The sequence below is a fragment of the Aricia agestis genome, chromosome 8 (genome assembly GCF_905147365.1).
Source record: "Aricia agestis chromosome 8, ilAriAges1.1, whole genome shotgun sequence".
NCBI lineage: Eukaryota > Metazoa > Arthropoda > Insecta > Lepidoptera > Lycaenidae > Aricia > Aricia agestis.
The window spans coordinates 8,439,661-8,452,670 of record NC_056413.1 but is presented as its reverse complement, the minus strand read 5'-3'; the positions used below and the strand labels follow the sequence as shown (position 1 = coordinate 8,452,670).

General features: G+C 34.7%; 2 protein-coding genes across 2 annotated transcripts; one reads left to right on the top strand and one right to left on the bottom strand.

Annotated features, from left to right (window-relative positions):
- Positions 1 to 1,143: 1,143 nt before the first annotated feature.
- On the top strand, positions 1,144 to 2,933 carry LOC121729765 (beta-1,3-galactosyltransferase 6). The gene is made up of 3 exons (XM_042118385.1): positions 1,144 to 1,919; positions 2,128 to 2,324; positions 2,519 to 2,933. The coding sequence occupies exons 1-3, from the start codon at positions 1,305 to 1,307 to the stop codon at positions 2,802 to 2,804; spliced, it is 1,098 nt and encodes a 365-aa protein (XP_041974319.1). The 5' UTR covers positions 1,144 to 1,304; the 3' UTR covers positions 2,805 to 2,933.
- Positions 2,934 to 4,333: 1,400 nt separating this feature from the next.
- On the bottom strand, positions 4,334 to 9,731 carry LOC121729764 (UDP-glucuronic acid decarboxylase 1). Its single transcript, XM_042118384.1, has 9 exons — positions 9,490 to 9,731; positions 8,969 to 9,291; positions 8,235 to 8,414; positions 7,648 to 7,753; positions 6,988 to 7,101; positions 6,477 to 6,664; positions 6,061 to 6,193; positions 5,438 to 5,574; positions 4,334 to 5,138 (listed from the first exon to the last, which is right to left on the bottom strand). The coding sequence occupies exons 1-9, from the start codon at positions 9,548 to 9,550 to the stop codon at positions 5,022 to 5,024; spliced, it is 1,359 nt and encodes a 452-aa protein (XP_041974318.1). The 5' UTR covers positions 9,551 to 9,731; the 3' UTR covers positions 4,334 to 5,021.
- Between the last annotated feature and the right edge of the window lie 3,279 nt (positions 9,732 to 13,010).

The following is a 13,010-nucleotide window of genomic DNA, read 5'->3' as shown; positions in this document are numbered from 1 at the left end:
AATGATAATAATAATACTAAAATATACTAATAATAATATTTATTAAAAACCAAAATATATTTCCTTATTATATTAGCCAAACTGCATAGTAGTTTGTCGGCGGGCTACGCGCTCATAAATGCGAAACTAATAAATAAAATACTTATTATACTTTAACAACAAAATATAATCTTTTTGTATGTATTATATCTTAAATTATGACTTAGAAGTTTACACAATGATAACTTACTATTGCCACGTATGTGGCATTAGTAATTAAAAAAATAATAATTAGCAAGAAACGAGTATAATAACTAATAACATTGTACTAACGTATATAAATAATAATATAAGCCTATTTTTATATAGAATATAAAAATAGGCTTATTTTCAGTACAGTGTACTTAAGTCAAATATGTATGTTCAGCTTTGTACACGTCCTGTACAAAGCTGAACATACGCTACGGTCGGACGCTAGCTGTCAACTGAATGCAGGCGAATGTGTAAACAGTAAGTTCGTATTCGCTATTCGTGCCCTTTGATTCACGTCCGAAAAACCGCTCTCAACGCGAATGCCACGAATCGTGAGGCGAAGTGCGAGGCGAATAGCGAGCGCACTGTTCATGTCGGCTGTACACTCTCGCCGAGAGCTCTCGGGCGAGAGTCTCGTGCGAGACTGTACATTCTCGCTTAGTTCAATTGCAGTTATGAACTCAGAGAAGATGGACCATTATTTTTCTCTATGCATCGAAAGATATCATTGTAATTTAAAGATCTATAATCATACTTAATTTTATTTCTCACAGATAATGACTGATAATGACGTTTATTATTGTTATTTTTCAGGAACTGCACTGTCTAGCGGCGCGACTAGTAGTGAAAAACGCGAGAGTGTACAGTAATGCGCTCGCTTTCCTCGCGAGACCCTTTGTCTCGGGCGCAAAATACCGACACCGGACCGAGAGGGTCCGAGACGAGGCGAGCGCACCCATTTACACTCTCGCACTCGGGCCGCCTCGCTGTGTCTCGGCGAAAGTGTACAGCCGACATTACACATTCGTGTTCGCCATTCGCCTCGTGATTCGCCTCGCTATTCGTGCGAATGTATAAATGCGTTATCAGGTACACTTTTTTGACAAGTATTGTTGAGCATGTTTTTTCATTTTTGACGGAGTTACTTTTCCTTAGTTTTTATTATTCGTAGGCCACAGAAAGTTTAATTCATTATTCAACAGTACCGAATGAATTAAAACTATTGAAAAAATGTTATTAAATGCAGTAGGTCATTGTTCTTTACCTATAAATAATAAAAATAACCGTAAACGATGAGTGCTCTCGTCCAGAAATACAGAAACATGGTACTGGTTGGTTTATTCTTTTTTTATTTGGGATGTGTTATTACTTTAAACTTTGTAAATACTGAATGTCCAGCCTCCAGTACAACTGGGATATTGGAGTCAACCGTCAATACAGAGGTTGAGTACATTGTACTAGTTTTGAGTGGCCCTCAAAACGAAGTAAAACGGGATGCAATAAGGTCGACCTGGGCCAATTTTGTTGGTAATATTATAACTGAGAATAATGTGAGATTGTACAGGTGGAACCATAGTTGGACTGAACCCAAGAAAGCCCAGAGTTTTGCAAAAATTTTATATCCAATAGGGGTACAAGGATTATCAGAGAATCAACTTAAAAAGATAAGCAATGAAAATAGTAGGTCCAAAGATTTAATATTATTAGAGAACCTTCATGATTCCTATGAGAATTTAGCCAGAAAGGTCATAGAATCGATGATATGGTTGAATAATAATTACAAGAATTTGAAATATGTATTAAAATGTGATGATGACTCATTTGTGAGGGTTGACTTGATTATAAAAGATTTAGAAGCATTTGCACCACAAATGAATGCTCCAGAAATTAGTACTTATGTGACTCAGGTATTTTTTTAAATTGTAATGCTATTTATTATCTTTTTGTCGTAGTAAGTCATTTCATTTTCTAATTTTAATTTAACCCTGTCGATCAAAAAAACGAGACAATAGAATTTCTATTGTGTCTCGGTCAACGGTGACCGTATGGGGCTTGATGAATTAATACGGCATTAAAATTTTGTTAGTTTGTTAAAAAATTTTCAATCTTTTTCAGAAAAATGTTGAGAGCTTTTTCTACAAAGGACTGTACTGGGGATATTTTGATGGTAGAGCGAGAGTTTTTCTGAATGGTAAATGGGAGGAAAAGGACTGGTTTCTGTGTGACACCTACCTCCCATATGCTTTAGGAGGTGGCTATGTCATATCACAGAGCATTGTCAAATACATTGCCAGAAATCATGATCTACTCAGGTATATACAGTATTAGAATCCTTATTGTCTATCTGTCTCTTACCTCCTTCTGTAGAGAACTATGACAAAGCAGATTATTGCTGCAAAATGTATTATCAAAATGTTTATATTTTAATATCTGTAGAAAAATTAAATAAATGTTGCTAATTAACATTTTAAATCATTGTTATATTCTACATATTTTCCTTTTTCAGTGTGTATCATTCTGAGGACGTCTCAATGGGTGTTTGGACTGCGGCTTTAGATGGTATCAACAGAGTCCACGATGTGAGGTTTGATACCGAGTGGAAATCTCGTGGTTGTGACACAAACATGCTTGTACGACACAAGCAAACTCCGACTGACATGTTTGAAATGTACAGGACGTTGGTTTATTCGCACGGCAAGAAACTTTGTAAGACTGAAAATAAATTAAGAAAATCATATCAATATAATTGGAATGTACTGCCTAGCATGTGCTGTAAACAAAATCAAGTATAACACGGCCCGTATTTTTGGTCAGTACTTAAGATCGCGGTTCTCCAATCACAGAGTTAGTTGGTAATCTTGGTAGTCTTGGTAGTCTCAAGACGCGGTTCGGCTCTGTGATTGGTCCAAATTTTGACAGCCAACAAATCACAGAGCCAGAACCGTGTCTTGAGACCGAGATGCATCTTGAGTACTGACCAAAAATATGGGCCAGTACTAACCAAAACCAACGCAAAATATTGTCAATTTAATATCCATGTAACTAGGATGTAAATTTTCTATAGAAAGTAAGTTTTTTAACCTGGCCTTGTGTTCTAGGTTGTAAAACATGTTATGTATACCCTTCAAATAATAAAAACTAAGGAAGAGTAAGTCTGTCAAAAAAATTGCACCAAGAGGCTACAAAATGTGACCCAAATACATGCATACTCTATGCATGTATTCGGTAACACAATTTTGTGTCATAATACAAGTGACAATAATTATTGTCAACGTTTTTAAATATTAAAATTTCAGTGTTAGTGTTTCGTAGCTATTGTCATTGTAGTGTGCGAAAAGGAACCAAATTTGAAATGGTTGAAGTATAGGAGTTACGTTACCTTAGTTTCCTTTGTATACCTATTAAAAGCAACAAATAACCATGTATACTTACGCCCGGGCGCGCACTAGCGGCCAGGCCGCGGCGGCTAGGTCGCAGCGGCCATCGAAAGTATGGTGTGGCCGCTGACCGCGTTGCGGCCAGGTGCGCGTGGTCTATGGCGGTTTTATACTGAGGTAGCTCTCTCGATGGCCGCCGCGGCCTGGCCCCTGCGGCTTGGCCGCTAGTGCGCGCCCGGGCTACTAGTCCAACTTGATGATATTATTTTTGTCCTCTAGTCCTATATTTATTTAATGAAAGTGAGCTTTAGCAGGTGCATGAAATTTTGCACAGTTATATATAAACATATGGTGAAGGAGTGCATCGAACTAATATTATTTTGAAATTATGCTTTTATCATACATTTTTTAACAAATAAAACATTACACACACTACAACACACACACATGAGAAATGACAGATTTTTGAGTGACAAGCCTATAGGCTATAGTGTGTGTAATGTTTTATTTGTTAAAAAATGTATGATAAAAGCATAATTCTTACTCCTTCTGTAGAGAACTATGATGTATGTATGTACTAACAGACTTCAACCATAAATAAAAGAGTATAATTCGTATGTATACATACGAATTATACTCTTTTATTTATGGTTGAAGTCTGTTCACAACAAGTTGACAAATTGAAAATGGATTATAGTTTTTTTTAGACAATGCTTACACGGCCAGTCTGAGATCAGCTAAGTCCCAGAGACAAGAGTTGAAAAAAAAAATGATAGTCCTTATGTCGTTGAAACTAAGGTCGAATTTCGACCATTGGGCGATCTCTAGTTATTATAATATGGACAATGGACATGAACCATGATGTCGCTAAATATATGTAAGGAATATCACATTAATAACTTTTATGATGAAAACTTATGTAGTTGAAATAAATGAACATAGAATGAAGAATAATTTGAATTTTTATTCAATATAACAAAATTCCAATAGAAAACAATTATACAGCTCCCAATTTTAATTATACAGTAGCAAGTGAGAAATATTAATCACACAACTTTTCTAAATGCCTATGTCAACCGTCAACAAATAAAAATGTTATCATTCATTAATCATACATTACAACAAAAACCAAACTCGAAAAATTGTACAATATATTAATATTGTTATAAAAAAACTAGGTACATAAGTCTTGCACAACTAAACATATTAGTAGCACTTTGGTAAGTCTATAATATTATTTCTAATATCACAATCATAGAGGATTTATGCAGAGGCAGCTCGACACTGGTGGCCAGCAATTAGAATATAATATTCACATTCATCAATCACATCAGCCACATTTCTTAAAAAAATTGTGATGTATAAAACACATATTCAGTAGAAATTATCATGCTATATAATGTGCTATTTCTTTTCAAAACTAACAGTGTGTAAATCTATGAATTTATATAAGTACGTAATAATAATTTGCTGTATTCTGGTCCATATGTTCCTCAATCTACTGACTCTGATGTTTTATCTCTGTCACTTAGTACAAAGTAAGCAGCGATCAAATCTTAATGTTCTGTTCAACATGTATTATCACATTGTAAACTACTGAGTAATAATGATTGGGCTGCCCCTGAATACTCCTTAATGGCCACTCTTCACTTTAACATTCATGTAGGTCTGATTATTGTAAAATGTTGTTCTCGACAACTCTTCTCTAAAATAATCTATCGATCTCTGCAAACCCTCCTGCAAAGGGACCTGTAAACAAAATACTCTAACCTTATTTTTGAAGAATTAAGATACAAATTTCAATGTGTGGTCCCTAGTCGCTGTAGACTTGTGTCCATCTGCAGTCATCATTCCTCCAGTGAGTGGAGGTAAAAAAAAATTAATACTGGTTGCAAAAAAATGATATTATGATTATCAGCCTGATAAAATTACTGGTAGACTGGTAGGTTTTGAGATAATTTTAAAGTGCTTTGTCTAATTGAAGCCATCTAGCCCGGCCAGCTTGTCACTGAGTAAATATAGTTTTACAAATAATTCATAATCATTACCTTTGGAGTCCAATTTAATTGCTTTTTTGCGAGTGTAATGTCCGGCCTTCGTCTTTGCGGGTCATCTTCCACGGCGGCACTCGTGGATAACGTGCTTCGACAACCGGGAACAAGATTCTTGATAATCAGTGCAAATTCTGAAATAAAATTATTACTTACAATCTACGAATAATAAAAGCTTACAATCTAATAATCTATGTTTTGTAATATAGTAAATCTTACAGTCTATGTATGTAATTTTTGGGGGTATAATGTATATGTTTGTTTATATCAACAAAATAGAACTATTTTCGCTTAATTAGTGTTATTTGAAACAATCTGTTTATGTTTAAATATGTATATGTCGCAGTCCACTGGTTAATACAATCACAAAATACCGGCTAGTTGACGCCATATTGTAAACAAAACGCACCTAGCGCCGCGGTGGTAAGCGCTGAAGTAATTCAATCAAACGGCTGCTTTTGAATTAGCTGTAGTGTTGAACATATTGAGCGACTGAAATATTCAATCAAAAAGCTAGACGTGTTATTAAATGGCGTTGCTCAGTCAAAGGGCTAGCTGTTTGATTGAATGGCTATTCTAACCAGTTGGCTGCGACATATACACGGGACTAAAAGCTTTACCTTCTATAGTATGCTCCACAGGATTGCCCAAGTTGATTGGCAATGAATAGTTCGACGCCATTAACGATAATAGTCCGTCCACCAAATCAGATACATAGCAGAATGAGCGTGTCTGTTTACCATTGCCATAGACCTAAACAAAAAGATATACAATTAAAAAAAGTAAAAAGTTCTCAATCTAAGCTCGCTTATTATTTATGTCTGCTCTTAATAACTTTTCATCGCTCTTAATTTAAAATAAACCTCCTTAGTTAATGATAGGCTCAAATTGAACTGAAAGTTATTCCAATTTGAAACTTGCAACAAATTTCGACAATTTTTGTTTAAGAAATATAAACATCCATACATCAGACACTAGTAATGACATAAGAATAACTAAAAATACAGTCCCTATCACAAGAAAAATATAAGATTACAGTAATAGTGAGGTTCTGCAGAGCTTGCATTATAAAGTTGGAGACAACTCTTCCATCAGAGACGTGCATCCTCGGTCCATAAGTATTAAATATTCTGGCAACTCTCACAGAAACATTCTCTTGCTTGGCATATGAATATGCCAGAGTTTCTGCCACCCTTTTCCCTTCGTCGTAACAAGCTCGGGGCCCTGTAATTATATAAATCACTGTAAGTAATAAGTTACGATGATAAAGAGTAGCCTGTGTTATGTTCTGACATAACACAATATCTACTACTTCCTACCCTCCTACTATGACGCGTGACGGTCAAAATCTAAAAAAATATGTTTATAACTTGATACCAATGTAACCCAAATCTAACCTAGCAAATTGTTACTTAAGGCTTGGAGGTTGGGAATTATTACTAACATCCCAACAAATTCTTGTCCAGTGCACAATATATTTTATAGGTTGATATTATGAAAACAAGAAAATAGACTAAAAATGTAAACTGATTAGAACTTTTGTTTACCTATAGGATTGACATGTCCCCAATATGACTCTGGTTGAGGGTGCACCATAGGATCACCATAAACTTCTGATGTGCTTGCAATTAAAATTTTGGCGCCAACGCGTCTCGCCAACCCTGTAAAATATTAGTCAAACATGTAATTGAGTGATGCTACATTGTACCATCGAGGAAATACATTCATAGGCTGTTGACGGACCTACATAATTTGGTCGGATTATGTCAATTCAATGTCAGTTGTGATCTGTCAGCTTGGTTTGACAATAATGACATAATATATCAACCAAATTACGTATTATTAACTATAACTTCTCTGATATTACAATATAAGCAGCATAATATTTTATTTTTAAGAACTATAGAACAGCCTTTCCCAAAGTGGGTGATAACGCCCCCTTGTGGGCGCTGAATGTCTGAAGAGGGCGGTGTGGGACCCAGAAAAAAAAAGAGGGGGCATTGTGTAGAGGCTTGGGGGTGATTTATTTCAACAGGATGCATTTTAAATTGAAACAATAGGGGCGCTAAAATATAATTTGGTCTTAAATTTGTCTCTGGTAGTCGGTAGACAAAATAAGTTTGGGAACCTTTGCTATATAAACAAAGATTATAGTTTGAGTAAAAACAGTAATGAATCAGCTCTATATAGATTATATTCATACTTGCCTAACATATTTATAGTTCCTAATGTGTTAGTCTTAATTGTCTTGACAGGATTCTGCATATAGTGCGGTGGGCTTGCAGGACTAGCTAAGTGGTATATTTCATCTGCCTGAAAATTACAAAATTTACAATATTATTATTTAACTTAAATTTTACCACATTTATTTATTTATCAAGTACACAATAATTTTTTTCAAGTTGTAATTGAATTTTAAGGTCACATAAACTAGCTCTATCCAAATTTTAAATATAAATATTGTAATATTAATGAATACCACAATATTAGCCATGCTTTGGCACGAATGGTCTGGCTCGACCGGAGAAATACCACGTTCTCACAGAAAACTGGCGTGAAACAGCGCTTGCGCTGTGTTTCGCCGAGTGAGTTTACCGGAGGCCCAATCCCCTACCCTACCCTCCCCTTCCCATCCCTACCCTCCCCTATTACCCTATTCCCTCTTAAAAGGTCGGCAACGCACCTGCAGCTCTTCTGATGCTGCAAGTGTCCATGGGCGACGGAAGTTGCTTTCCATCAGGTGACCCGTTTGGCTTGTTTGCCCCCTTATTTCATAAAAAAAAATTAAAAGTACCTCTACATATAATGGGTTGACTATGTCATGATGTATGATTTCAAAGTTTCTATGACCAAACCAATGTTCAACATTTCTCTTGCGTCCGGTGAAGAAATTATCAACAACAATGACCTCATGACCTTGAGTCATCAACACATCTACAAGATGCGATCCAACAAAACCAGCACCTCCTGTAACCTGGAGAATAAGAAATTTAATTAAATTACCATAAAAGGTTACTTCGCTAATGAACGTACTATTATGTAGTATAATATAGCTCATAAAAATCGGCCAAGTGCGAGTCGGACTCGTGCACAAAGAGTTCCATACCATTATAGAGAAAAATTAGGCCAAAATTTGTGTTTTTTTGTTTGGGAGCCCCCCTTAAATATTAATTTTATTTTAGTATTACAAACAGACACTTCAATTTTATTTATATGTATAGATTTGTTGTTATAGCGGCAATGGATATATATACAATCTGTGAAAATTTCAACTCTCTAGCTATTACCGTTCTTGAATTACAGATGGACAGACAACGAAATCTTAGTAATAGGCTCGTTTTTACGCTTTGGGTACAGAACCCTAAAAACTATAATTTTTTTGGAAAGACAGACTTTTGCATTTATATTTTAGGATGTATTAAATTTGTATGGTGTATTTATAATATCTTGTAGACACTTTCCAACAAATGGTTTCAAAACAATGTTTACTCAGCTGCTTCTTTTATATTCCAATGTATAATTACTTACAACAATTCTTTTCCGCTCTTTATAGCCTAGATATTTGACATCAGGGTATTTCTGAGGAATTCTCCCTTCTAATATAGCAATTTTTTTTTCTAAAAGGTCAATGCGAGCTTTTGCTTCTCTTAATTCTTTCTCCCTTTCATCTTCAGCCCTGATCTCCGACTCCATTTTGTCTACAAGTTTTTCTTGCTGAGGTTCGTCATTATTTTGCAATCGATTAAAATCTCTATAATCTATATTTTGAAAGTCATTGTGAATTTTTTCATGATTTCCAATAATCTTATCATCTGATTTATTTTTACTAAGTATTATAATTATTATAATAACTGAAACATAAAAATTGTTGATCATTATTGTGTGTTATTAATATACTGGATTTATATCGCTGCAGCACCACAGCAACCAGGACGAAACAGGCCACAAGTTGTTATTATTCAAGGTGGTGTTGGTGAAACAGCAGAAAAACAGGTATTTGATAAAGATATTCTTAGCGGCGCCTATAAAATACTAATTAGTAAACTTACATAGCGTTACAATCGAAAGCAACGTTAAAATTTTCCGCAATTTTGTTAGGTGTCTTATCATTTCTGTAAGTGGCTGGAGAGAATCAGTTTACATTTCGTTCCTTGATGGCAATTGTAAATATCATTGAAATACATTGACTTGTAGTTTAGTAGCGAAAGGTATTGTTTTTGATAACGTGTTCTGAATACGGCATTACGAAATGTTAAATTAAAATTGATAAACCACAAACCACAACACGAAATTTGACAGATATTGACATCTTCTGAATATGACACTTGACAGTTTTTTTTTCTGATTATGGCACTTCGGCTATTGGCTAGTACCGAGTGACGAGTATATTACCTTAAACTACCAATCATTGGACAGCTAAGATTTTTTTTTACAGAAATAGCTGTAAAACATTAAATATACTTCACATGAAATAGGAATAGATACCTTAGATTATATTTGTGTTCATAAATTATCTAGCCTAAGATACGCAAACATAAAAATGCGATGGTTTTTCAGTTTATATTGATTTTTTTGGTAAAAACTGAATGGTATGTAAATCACAGTCATGGGACGGAATTACAGTAGTTGGGACACCCAAAACGAGTAGTTGGACAAGCAAAGTTTGATTGAAAGTTGGTTAAAATCATAGACATAATATAGTTAAAATTGGTATTGTAGTAGGAAACATTATAAATAATTATTTTATTCACATATATTTTTATTATTTATTGCAAATAAGGTATTTTAATTAAATATTTAACAAAAACTGACTTCATAAAATTAAAATTCTTACCAATAATACTATTATAAAATACTATTGTAAAATATCCATATTAATAATATTATAACTTTATAAGTATGAAAGTCTGTTCGTCTGTCTGTCTGTCAATTACTTCTTCACGCTCAAACCACTGAGCGGATTTGCATAAATTTGGTATGGAGACACGTCTTGAGCCCCGAGAAAGGAAAAATAGTACTTTTTGTCCCGGGAAAATGTACGGTATCCACGGAGTTACGGTCGGAGAATGGAGTTACGGCCGTCATCTATTAATATTACAGATGTAAAAGGATGTCCGTCTGTTTCTTTATCTGTATATAACATTGTTCAGGTAAAACGTAACTCAAATATTTAGAGATTTCAGATTGTCCTCTATCAGCGCCAATATGGCGACTTTCAAATAGGAACGTTTTATTGATAGCGATCGTCTGCCCAGTGTATTATAGAGGTCAGTGTACCTAGCGGAATAGAGAAACAATTCCGAGCTGTCAAACGAAACCAAAATTTAATTACATCTGTGTGTACATCTGTTTACGTGTGCGTGAAAATTATGTTCCTACATACATTTTTCTTAGAGCTCAAATTGTCAACGTGCCGATAAGTGCAGACTGAAAGTCAAAACAGATGAAAAAAGGTTCTGCTGTCATGTTTCACACGTCTATTTTTACCACGCAGTGTTACTGATAGTGACATCTCGCTTGCTCAGCTCTTTGTTTCTCTATTCAGCTAGAAATATTAACTTTATGGACGACCCTTGACCTGACCGAACATGCTATCTCGCTCGGTCGGAAGATCTTCCTTTTCAAACGCCACCGCCCACCACATCGTTAAAAAAGTAAATAATATACAACTTTCGTTAATAATAAAAAAATTATTCGATGAATAAAAATGCAAACATTATAGCCTATAGGTATACCAGTATCTGATGGCAAATTTTGATGGCAGATTTTCAAAAAATATCCTTGATCATTGGATAAATTTTTATATTTGCATGTTTCACACACATTTAATAAGCCGCTAAAGGAAAAAAAAAGGTTAAAATGTTTTATTCCTATTACCCCGGCATTGCTAGAGTATCTATGGCTATAAGAGTAAATAATTTATTTTCTCACTTTTTGCCATCAGTTTCTGTAAGGATTCTGGTAGACCATAAAGTTAATATACCTAGCGGAATAGAGCAACAATATCGAGCTGTCAAACAAACCCGAAATTGGTTTTCATCTGTGTGAAAAATATGTGTACGTATACACTTACACAAGCATGATTGAACATGAATTTTATGAGCTTAAATTGTCAACGTGCGGCACGTGCCGACTGGACGTCAAAAAGAGAGTGCTGCTGTCATGTATCACACGTCTCTTTTTACCACGCAGTGTTACTGATAGTGACATCTCTCTTGCTTAGGCCTTTGTTTCTCTATTCCGCTAGGTATATCTTATATCTTTAAACGAGCAATTCTTGTATATATATATATCTTAATATATATATTTCTTGTGTGCGTGTGTATGTGACTGAACTCCTCCTAAACGACTGGACCAATTTTTGATGAAATTTTTTGTGTGTGTTCGTGGAGATTCGAGAATGGTTTAGATTTACAGTTTGGTCTACTGGAAAATGTTTTTTCAATTAATTTCTTATTTATAAGGAGTTGTTGATTTTGGAATGTTTTACATTAGATCCGGCGGACGGCGCTATCATCGCATTCAATATTATTCTATTTCAATTTTAGTTTGTCCTGACAGATGGTGCTACGATTAATTTGAAAAAAATTTTGTTATTCAATTCATGTGCTGATTAAAATATTAAATAAAATATAACACATAGGCTACAATTTTAACCGACTTTCAAAATGGGGGAGGTGTTATGTTCGTTTTCTTATATTCAACGATTACTCCGCCGTTTGTTAACCGATTTTCAAAATTTTTCTTTTGGTATCATCCCAATTTGGTATTATATTCAGAAAAGTGGTGATCTGATGAAGGATCCATAAGTAATCGAGGGAACTCCTCAAAACTTATAGGGAAACATATGGTGACTTCGGTTTCGTGAGAAGTATTCTAAGCATATGCTACCAACAAGTAAGATTTTGCACCGAGATATACCTGGTATACCGTGGTTCGGAAGGTGCTGAGAGAATTCCTGATTCTTTATAGATACAAGTTTGGGAGTTTCGGCGTTGTTTTAAGAACAGAAAGCATATGCTACTATGCAAATTACATTCTTCATCATCATCATCATCATCATCACTACCATATTATACCATTTCATAGTCTTTTAGATCGAGACTCGAGTTTGTCAAGCGATAATTAAAAAAAATCTATATCTACCTAATATTATAAACCTGAAGAGTATGTTTGCTTGAACGCGTCAATCTCAGAAACTACAGGTCCGATTTAAAAACTTATCTCAGTGTTAGATAGATCATTTATCGAGTAAGACTCATCATTTATCGAGAAGGTTATATTATATTATTACTCTAAGACTAATACGACAGAAGAAACTCAGGAAAATGTGGGAAAAACGGGGGATATATTTTTTATGGGAAAATGTACCTACGGATTCTGTAAAATTTCTAATTTACGCGGGCGAAGCCGCGCGGGACATCTAGTTAATATATATAATTGGAATCTCGGAATCGGCTCCAACGATTTTCATGAAATTTAGTATAAAGGGGGTTTCGGGGGCGATAAATCGATCTAGCTAGGAATCATTTTTAGAAAATATCTTTTTATTCGTGTTTTATCGATAATC